This window comes from Tetrahymena thermophila (genome assembly GCF_000189635.1).
Source record: "Tetrahymena thermophila SB210 genomic scaffold scf_8254735, whole genome shotgun sequence".
NCBI lineage: Eukaryota > Ciliophora > Oligohymenophorea > Hymenostomatida > Tetrahymenidae > Tetrahymena > Tetrahymena thermophila.
Window position 1 is genome coordinate 552 of NW_002476499.1, and position 10,949 is coordinate 11,500.

The 10,949-nt window shown below is 19.0% G+C and overlaps 3 protein-coding genes across 3 annotated transcripts in view; 2 read left to right on the plus strand and 1 right to left on the minus strand. All coding sequences in view use genetic code 6, as the record gives it.

The window, feature by feature from the left end:
• Positions 1-2,679: 2,679 nt before the first annotated feature.
• TTHERM_01550950 (hypothetical protein) lies at positions 2,680-6,711 on the minus strand (the record flags this gene model as incomplete). The annotated part of the gene is made up of 17 exons (XM_001011608.2): positions 2,680-2,785; positions 3,116-3,205; positions 3,394-3,483; positions 3,538-3,636; positions 3,787-3,882; positions 4,072-4,161; positions 4,416-4,508; positions 4,566-4,646; positions 4,713-4,802; positions 5,223-5,303; positions 5,450-5,539; positions 5,603-5,695; positions 5,768-5,860; positions 6,005-6,097; positions 6,330-6,512; positions 6,571-6,620; positions 6,673-6,711. 17 exons carry the CDS (start codon positions 6,709-6,711, stop codon positions 2,680-2,682), a joined length of 1,557 nt encoding a protein of 518 aa, XP_001011608.2.
• Positions 6,712-8,123: 1,412 nt separating this feature from the next.
• TTHERM_001550956 (hypothetical protein) lies at positions 8,124-8,513 on the plus strand (the record flags this gene model as incomplete). The annotated part of the gene is made up of 1 exon (XM_012796398.1): positions 8,124-8,513. One exon carries the CDS (start codon positions 8,124-8,126, stop codon positions 8,511-8,513), a length of 390 nt encoding a protein of 129 aa, XP_012651852.1.
• A 542-nt stretch (positions 8,514-9,055) lies between these two features.
• Positions 9,056-10,949, plus strand: part of TTHERM_01550970 (von willebrand factor type A domain protein) — a gene marked incomplete at both ends in the record, with an annotated part of 2,659 nt that continues 765 nt past the window's right edge. The window contains 2 exons of the mRNA XM_001011610.3: positions 9,056-10,066; positions 10,217-10,787. Of these exons, the coding sequence (XP_001011610.3) occupies positions 9,056-10,066; positions 10,217-10,787 (1,582 nt within the window). The remainder of the gene's footprint in view (positions 10,067-10,216; positions 10,788-10,949) is intronic.

Here is a 10,949-nt window from a genome sequence, read left to right on the forward strand (position 1 = left end):
TTTCCTACAAGGAAAGAGAAGTAAATTTAATGAGTCCAATTAAAATCCTATCAATATTCCAAAAATTATAACTAAATAAAACATTTTTTTGTTTTTTTCTTTGTTTGTTTTTATCTATTTACCTATTATATAAAAAGTATAAAACAAAATGAATTGGAGAATAATACCTTTAGTCGATAGGAATGTAGGTAGGATAAATATATTTATTCTTGTAACAATTTTTTTTAAGATTACTTGTTAATATATTAATTATACTAATAGATTAAAAATTCTTTGAAATGAGATTTCGGAATTCAAAAACTACTTTTATCTGTTTTAAAGATTGCTTATTGCTTTCCTGAATATTTTTAATCTTACCAATAAAATCAATCATAGCATTTATTTTACTTTAATTATCATAAATGCATATTTAGAATCCTATTAGGTTTTATATGAATAATTATTTTTATATAATGTAATCATCATACAAGATGCTCAAATAAGAGAAAACATTAGTTTATTCATAAATATTACTGTCTGTAAATCATCAAAGTATTAATTAATTAAATTATGTTCCCTTTTAAAATCTAGATATGAAGAGCAAATAAAGAAAGAAAGAAAGATAAAATTGAAGAGATTCATTCATAATAACAAATAATTAAATCATAAAGAGAGTGAAATTTTTAGAAATAACCTAATGAAATTCTTAAAAAGCTGATAATAAAATAAAATAGCAAAAATAACATACTTATTAAGTAATGCTAATTTTAAATTAATAAGGTTATTATCTAATAAGCAAAATTACAAGCTAGATAAAATATTCAATATCTTTTTTGTTAACTTATTTATTATTTTAAAAATATTATGTCAACTAAATTTTATGAAATTGATTTTTTTATTTTATCAATATTGATAAAAGTTGTTTTAAATGATATAAAGATAAGTTATAATTGAGAGAAAATAATATAAATAAAGCCATAAAAAGTTTTAAATGACAACACAAATTATAATAAAAAATTTGTTAGGTATTTATTTAATGGAGATATTTCATCAGTTATTTCAATAAGTGAATCAATTTATTTTAAAAATTATTTTTCAAAAAATTGAAATAATTTTAAGGAAGGAATAGGAAATTAATATGATTTTAATTTCTTAAATTTTTAATCTACAAGATAATTTCCTAATTTCAAATACTCTAATAGATATAAGAAAATGAGAGTACCTTCTAATTTTGGATAACTAAGAACTTATAAAGAAAAGTTAATTGTATTGTCTGTTTTTAATTTTAAAAGCAAAGTAATCAGCAAAATTTCTGAAAATTTAGCCTAAAATCAATATTTATTCTTATTTTTAAATTCTCTCTCTATTTATTTATTTATTTACTTACTATCATCTCTCAATAAATCAGTTAATTTTAATTAAGTTATTTTTTTTGATTGATATTTTTTTTATTGAGTTTGCTAAAAAATAATATTTAGTTATATAGTTATATATTTAACTCGTAAATTTAATATTAAAAGATTTAAATAAATACAAATTAAATATTTATTTATGAAAAATAATAATTAAAATACTATGTAATTATATTTTATTTAGGATAAATTTATAATTTTTATTTAGATTTTCTTTTTTAAAAAGTAAAAAAATAAAATGAAAATTAAGTAGTAAATTCTAAAATTATTTGTTAAATATCACATTCTATAATTTATTAATTAATTACTTTTTATTAAATTTTAATCTAATGTTACCATTTTTCTTTTTTTATCAACTAATTATAAATTTTAAAAGATTTTTAATTATAAATTTCTAAATAATATTTATTTTTAATTTCTTTCATATTATTTCTAAGCAAATTAAAATTGAATTATCTTCTTTCATATTTATGCCTAATTTATTTAGATTAAAAAAAAACAAATAAATAAATTAAATTATTTAATTCATTAAACAAAAAGCAAACTAATCAGTTTTTATTTAAATAAAATAATTTCCTTTTTACCGTTTGTAATATTTATACAGATACAAAGGTTTATCTATCAGTCAGATAAATAATGATTTAAAAAAGATGACTTAAACTAATTTAATATCTCTTTTTATTTATTTATTCATTATATTTTAATGTAAAATTTTTAAAATAATCAAGAATAAATATTTTTACATTTTTATTAATAATATAAATGATAAAAACTATTAAAAATAATTTATTTTTTTTACTGATTGAAAGTTGAAATACCTATGGTTAATTATTCATCTATTTATTATTTTTCAAAGAAATGTATTTAATGATCAATAAGCCTCTTTTTTAATATAAAATCATATTATCAGACTATTGTTAAAATCGTTTTTATATTTTGCTTTAAAGTAAGTACTAATTCAAATATTTTGAAAAAATGAAAACCCTTAATAAAATAAATAATAGAAATTAAATGAAATGAAATATAAGATTTACTATTTTATAAATTTATAAAATGGATATTTTCCATTTATGTAAAAAAATAATTTCTGAGTTATTTTTAATTGAAAAGCTTTGTTTATACTTTATTTTTGACAAGTTAACTTCATTTATTTGTATTAAAAATAATTAAAAAATGTTTAAAGTTAGAAAAACATAATTATTCTAAGTTATATGAATTATTTTGTTACAAGTTACAAATATAAAAAATACATATTTTATATTCTATCTACTCTTTATTTATATTTATTTCAAAATTTTAATGATTATTTGACTAGTCTCTTTATTTTATTAACAATCCTTTTGAAGTATTATTTGTTATCTTCATCTAATTAATTATCTTCATCATTAATTTATCTAAAATAAAGGAAATTAAAGGAATAAATAAATACAATATTAATTTAAAATTAAAGGATTATTAAAAAAAAATATTTAATATACTCTAAAAACTAAAAGGCTTGATATATTTGATTTTTTTATATATTCAAAGAAAAATATTAAATTTAATTTCAATATTAATAAATGATTAGATAAAATTAAATCCAAATATATTTTAGCATTTGTTTTTTCTTATGGATTGTTAAAATTTTAATAAAATTATTTGAATATAAAATATAAAGCAAATTTGTATAAAATAAAAATTTATTTAGTTGATTGAAGAAAATAAGAAATAACAAATATTTTTACTGTAAATTTAATTAGAGACATGTGAGATTTTTACACTTTGTCAAGGAAACACCAATACTTTTTACACCTTCAAAGCAAATTTTGTTCCAACTTATAAATTGTAAAATTTAAATTAATTCATATTTAAAAATTTAGATAGTAAAAAAATTTAGTTATTTGTTAAAAATTTTATTAGATGCTAAAGGTTTAAGCTATTTTGAATATTTATATAAATGAAATTATTATAAATTAGTAAATTAAGATTGTCAAAGTATTTTAAAAAATTGTATTTTATTTACCTCAAATTAACATTTAGAATTGATAACTTTTAACACTTCTCTAAGCTAGAAAATAAACCTGAAATACCTTAAGAACCAATTCGTTTATTGCTTGAACATAAAATAGTAAATTTATTAAAAACTTTAAGATTTTTATATTTTTACTTTAAATTAAGTTTTAAAGTTATGAGATTGTTACAATTTGCTAATCCAAAACCCAAGCCTTTCACACTTTCATCAGCTAATTTATGATCATTATGAGTCCTTTAATAATTTTAGTTGTTATTATTATAATTAATTATCACTTAAAACCAAAATAGTTTTTAAAAATTTTAATAGAATCTTAAAATTTAATTAGAAAGTAAATAATATTTTAGTTACTAAAAAAATTAATTAAAAAAATATGTTTTTTACCAAATGTGAAGCTACAAATCGGAGAGTTTAGGACAATTAGCTAAATTTTAAGTAAATGCTGAAGTAGTCTCATATCTAACTTCATCATTTGATCCACTAATATATTTAAATAAATAAATAAATAAATTAAAAAATATATTTTATCAAACTTAATAAATGATAAATATAAATTACAATTAATTTAAAATAAGTAATTTTATTTATCAATATAAGAAGCAAATAGAATTATTAAATATATTTAATTGTTAATTGTATTTTAATTTCCAAATTAATATATAGATTTACCCTAGTTATAATTTTAAGATAGAAAGATTAGGGCAATTTGACAATCCAGAGCTAAGGTTTATGATAGATTTTTCAAAGTTGACTTTAAAACTAATTTAAAATATATTTGCAAAAAAAATTAATACATAAATAGGAAAGGATTTCAATTTTTTGATAGCAAATTGATGATATAATAATAATAAAAGCTTTTTATAACTTTATTTGAATTTAAAATATATTTTAATAATAAATTCAAACTTTATTTTTGTTTAAATAAATTAAAATAATTTATTTTTAATCTTAGTTTGAATGATTGAAATTATTAACAAAGTTAAAGTAAAAATAAAGTAATTTATATTTCATACTTATATTCCAAGTCTAAATACTCAAGTTTTTAGTAGCTTCCTAATTCAGATCCAATATATTAAGCAAACTCTTCATCGTATTAATATGATTAGCTAGTTTGATAATTTAAATAGATAAGCCTTTTGAAAAAATAGTAAATAAATACTTACAAATTACCAATAAATTTTTGAAGTTTAGGTATGCTTCTTAAACTAGATATTAAGTACATGCTATCTTATTTACTAAGACCGCTTTTTAAATAAAATAGTCATCCCATTCATTATATGGATAATTAATAAAATAAATATATTTTATACTATAACTAAAGATTCAAGTCTTAGAGATTAATGCAGGAAGATAATCCATTAAATAGCCCAAGTTCAATGTACTCATAAAATGTGGAGCCTCTACCATTATTTAAACAAAAAAATTATTGAAATTATCAAACAACATAAATGATCATTTATTTTCATTTTAATCATTTTCTCCATCAAAATTAAAATTGAAATTTTTATTAGAAGCAAGCATAATCAATATTTTTAATGCAAGATAATTGACTTCAATACTTTATAAATAAATTATATTTACAAGTTATTTAGATACCGTAAAACCTCGTTAACTCGCAACCCGCAAATTCAAAAAATTTTCGATTTATCGAGGTTTTTGTTTATGATTTTTAAAATAATGTTTATTTCTCTTGGATAATAATTTTCGAGGATCTACAGTAATCGTTTTGAATTTAAATTAATAGTGACTTTTTAAAAATTTAAGTCAACTAATAAAATTAATAAAGATTTAATAAATTTCAATAAATAAAGAAATTGAACCCAATAAAGAATTCCAAGGAAGTAAGATTATAAAATCCAGAACCAAAATCTAAAGTGCCTTAACCAAAACTGTTGTTTGTCCTTATTTTATATTTTTTATAAAATTATAAAACTAATTCAGAAAACTTGTAGCTTGCTTAACAGTTTGTTTATTTTTATTAGAAAAACAATAGATAATTAATTAGTAATTAATTAAGTAAAAAACTTATATCATTTATTAATTTTACTAGAGCTAAAGAAATAGGGATGTCAGATTAACACAATTAACTAAACTAGAAACAAAGCTTGACACTCCATTTATTCCAAATTTATTATTTCTAAATATACAAAAAAATTAAGAAAAACATTTCTAAAAGATATAAAAACTTTTAATAAATCACTTTAAGCTGATAGATAACCTAGAAAGATTTATAAGACTAGCTAAGTTAGTTCCTAAGATTGATAAAATAGTATCGTCACTTAATTTATTGTTGCTTTAAAAATTAAAAAAAAATATTTAAAATAATCATAAAAGCTTAAAATAAAAATAAAAATGCTATTTTTACCTTAAGTCTATCGTTAATTAGGTAAGACTATTGCATTATCCTATAGCGAAGCCTAAGCTGTACAGATATTTTGGATTTATTTATTTAACATTGCTTTTGAAAATATAAATAAAAAGTAAATTTATAGAATGAAGGATTAATCCAATTATTCATAAAAGCAAGTGAGCTTTTATTAAAAAATATAATTATGTTGAAAAGAAATAACTTAAATTTTAGTTTATAATAATATTTTATTACTTCAAATTAATGGTGACTATAGAGAGGTTAGTACAACTTACAAACCCAATACCTAAATTCTAAAATAAGCTACTATCTATATTATTGCTATTGCTGTTAAGAAAATATATTTTTAATATTTTTTAGATATAACTAATAGATAAATTATATTAATTATTAACAAAAAATAGCTGAATAAAATAACATTTTCTGTTTAGAAATATATTTCACCTTTTATCATTTTTAGAAAATTTTGAATTTGAATAATTTTATTATAATTTTTTTTAATTATCATTAAAAGGCAAATCAATTTAACTAAGAAAATTTTTCACAAATTAGTTTTTACTTAAAATTAATTGAAAATTGTGCAAGTTTAGTGCAAGTTGCTAAGGCAGGTCCTAAACATGAGAAAATATTCTCACCAATAGTTTTGCATTATTTGAAATTCAATATCAAAGATTAAAGATTTATGCAATTTTATAAGCTTTAACTTACTATCTATACCTCTTCATTACTAACTTTTTTTCCACTAAAAGAATTGAAAATAATTATTTGTTATAAACTAAATGAATTTTAAAAATGTTTACTTCATAGATATCTAAAGTCTATTTTAAGTTGATAAAAAGGAATTTTTAGGCTTTTCATTAAAAAATTCAGTTATTACCATTAATAATTTATTTTAAAATTACAATTGGAAGATCTTAGTAATTTACTATTTTTTCACTCATATTTTTCTGTATCTTTTTGAATTAATTTAAATAATTTGCTTTATAAAAATTTTGATCTTTATTAGCCTTTATATCTCAAAAATTCTTTTACATTCTACCAAATTAAGAAATTAAGGAGAACAAATAATAAATTAAATTATTAAATTTTTCATATTTTTATACTGCATTCTCCTCATTTATTAGTGTTAGACAAATATAAATAAGTAAATAAATACAAAGTTAGTACATATTTAGTTAAAGCACTTTGCAATACTAAAAAATAATATTTAGAAATAAACATAATTAATTAAATTAAAGATTATGTGTATATTTATATAGATAATTTATTTTCTGATAAAGTTTGATATATTAAATGAAAAATAGTTTTTAAGAATGTCATCAAAATATTTATTTATTTAAAAATTTTATGCAAAAATTAAAAAAAATTGCTTTTAAATATTTTTTAAAAATAATTTAAAGTATTTTTAAGTTTTAAATTTTTATTTGAATACAAAAATAAATAAAAAAACATTTTTTTTAATTTATATTATTTATTTATTTAAATATTTGAACAAAAATCTAGAACAAAAGAATAGCTTTGAAAGTAAAATATCAGTTTTGAAATTAATAATAAAATTATTTGATTATTAAATATATATAAAAAAACATCAGTCATTCCATTTAAAATATAGGGTAATATATTAATTAGAATATCAAGTTCCTTCCAAGTAAATTCATTAAATTTATAAATTAAATACAAGAAATAGTGAATTAAAAATACATCTATTTGATATTTATAAAAGCTAAATAATAAATAATATATATTTTTCAATATCTCTTTAATTTTTTCATTTAAGTTAATAAGATAATAAAGATTGATTGATTGATTGATTAATTAATTAATTACTTTTGAATAAGTAATAAATATTATTAAAACTCATAAGAAGAGATTAATTATTTTCAATGGTCTTCTTTATAAGAAAACTAAGAATCTAAAAATAGTTATTTTATATAACATAATAAGTTTAAAAGCTAAGATATCTTGTAATAGATTACTGAAATATCTCTAAGTAAATAAGAAGCAGTAGCTTTACAAAAAAGCTCGAAGAAACCAAAAATTGATCAACTGAATCATTAATGAGTATTAAATGCATTTATTTATATTAAATATAACTTTTAAACAATTATTCATTAAAAAGTATAAAGGTGTTCTTAAAATTGCAGAGCTAATATTCAATCATACTAAATACTTCATTAAGGTTTTTGAATTTAGAAGAATAGTTTTAAAAATAGCTGATAGACCACTAAGTCAGATTAAATCTTATTCAGAATTTATATTCTTGATCAGATAAATGCATAATCAATAAAATAGTCCTAATAAATGACCTTAATTAGCAATTAGATTTAGCAAAGAATTATTAGCCTATCTAAAAATGTTAAGAACATTCTTTAAATCTAGTTTTTTATTTTAAAATATCAGAATAGTATTAACGCCGATTAAATTAGAAGATAAAGTATGCTTTTATAAAGGACTTATTTAAAGCATATAGACAATGTCTATTAATTATAAAAAAGTCAAGAGAACTCCACTAAAAAATGTATCAAATAATCTCTATATTGCTTTTGAATGTAATTTTGAATAACTCTACTTAGCATTAAAGAGATTAAACATGTCACTCAACATATTTTACTTAGAATAATTAAGATCAGAGCAAGTAGAATTTAGAAGAATTAAGCAGAACAGTATCTTTATAAAATGTAAAGTAAAATCGATTTAAAAAATGAATATTTTATATTACAAAATTGTCAAAATGTTAGAATGATTAAAAGCAATTACTCATATTTATTAATTTGAATATTAATTATTTCTTAACTTTATCTACGTATGTGTTTTTATGTATATCTAATACATTTTTATTTGCTGTTGTAGTTGTAGTTATCTTTCTATTCTTAATCAAATGATTTAATTGGATGATATTCTAATATAAAAATTAAAATTTACATAAAATTTATTATTTTTGTCTTAATCGCTACAGAAATTGCCCCAAAATCCTGTATTTTGTTTACCCCGCTACAGGAAATTTAGCTAAATTTAAAAATTTTGATGTAAAAAAATTATGTATTTTTGAAATTATAATAAATTAAAATATTAATTTTAATTCTATTATAAAATATAAAAATCTGATTTTTTAGTAAATAATTAAAAAATCTATTTCATTTTAAGTTAATTCCAAACGACGGAATTTTTTAATGGCATCTTGCTATATTCATGATTTTCTTAATATAAGTTTTGCTTATTAATAATTAATTAAATATCTTCTTCCAAAAGTAATTTTATTAAGAAATAGCATAATTAGCAAGAAAAATGAATTAGATCTAAAGTATCCAAGATCTTAAACTCAAATAAGAGGAATTCTTCATCCTATCTAACAAAAACTACAGAAGCTGCCCTAGACATCCTGATAACTGGATTGTTTCGTTAAGCACTAATCCTAATTCTAGCCAATTCATTCAATGCGCTGAGTGTTTTTCTGAGAATCCCAATTAATATTATTTGAATTTAGTTGGACTTATTAAGGAAAATGAAAAAACTGTTTTTAAGAACTACCCAGTTTATGGCGATAATGAGCTTTACGAGAAACTTAAGCAAATCTTTGAGGCTGATTGCTCTGTTGATGGATTGTTATCTAAAATTTCATCTTTTTTCTTAAACTTAAGAAAATAAATCGACCAAAAAATAATACTTAAAGAAGAACAGATGATGAGCTAAGCAAAGTCATTATGGAGCTTAAATGAACAGGTAATTATTTAATATAATAAATTAGCCGAAAAGGAATAGCTTAAGAATATCATCACCAATTTCAAAGATGACCTTGACAAGTAAAATGAGCTTTTTAAAGAATTATTCACTCGAATTTCTACTAACTAGAAAAAATATTAAGAAGAATTGAATGAAAAGATTGATTTCTTCGAAACTTAAAAGTCAATGATTAATTTTGAAACAGCAGAAAGTATTAATTAGAATATTGTGCAATTAATTGATTCAATTGATATGTTTGTTATCAAAAACTTTGAAGATCTCAAAATTGATAATTCAAAAGAAAAGTTAGAATTGTATGAAAAAGATATTTAAACTAAAGACAAAAATGAAATGACAACAAGCTAGTTAATGGCTAAGCTAATTAGCAATAGATCAAATTGTTGCTCGCAGGAGTTAACTAAAGAGCTACAAAAAATAGTGTTCAAGTTATCAAACAGCATTGATAGAGTTGACATTAAAAACCTTTTAAATGAAGATTTGTTGGAATTGGAATTTGATAAGATGAATGATGAATAATTTAATTTAATTAAGGACTTGTCTAGACGCTTCATAACAGTAATATTTCTATATTAATTTTATGTACTTCATATCAATCAATCTTTAATAACTTCATAATTACCACCCCAAAATAAATTTTAAATTTTCAACGTTAAAAGATTATATTATAAATTATGATTACTAAATTTTACAATTTTATGTTAATAGGGTAAATAAGAATTAGATGAAAGAAGTGACAATAAAGATAAATTAATTAAATTAATATCAAATAAATTTAATTTCTGTTCAGAATAATTTCTTAGCAATTTATCAGCTCAGTTTGATAGTTTCCTTCCTATAATTAACAAAATTAACTTCAAAGATTACTTACAACCTAACAAGACTCCAATAAATGCAGATTTTCTAAATAATTTGTAGCTTTTAGAAATTGCAGATCTTGTTTAAAGATTAGAAACTTCAAATAATAACTAGAATTAGAATGATATGGATCAAAATCTATAAAATTAATAAATAAAGATAAAGCAATAAAAACTGATTTCACTTTTAGAAAACAAAACAAATTATTGTCATGATTATTTTATTTAAAATGCAAAAAACTCTATTTAGAAATATTCATAAATTATCAATCATTTATTTTTAAATGTAGAAATTTTCAAAGAAAATAAAAGCTAAACTATTGATTTTAGCAAACTTACAACTAAACAAATTGATAACTTAGAATAATTAGCTAATAAAATATCTTAACTTACTCAATAGTTTGGACAAGCTTACTACAATAGTACCTCTCCTATTTTTGTCTAATAAATTAAATCAAATTATTTTTCAAAATAATTAGGAAATAATAAAGATATTGAATAGTTACTTGTAAATTATCCAATTTTTGAAACTATAAATTTACCTTAATTTTATATAGAATTTATCAAATCAAATTATGAAAGTA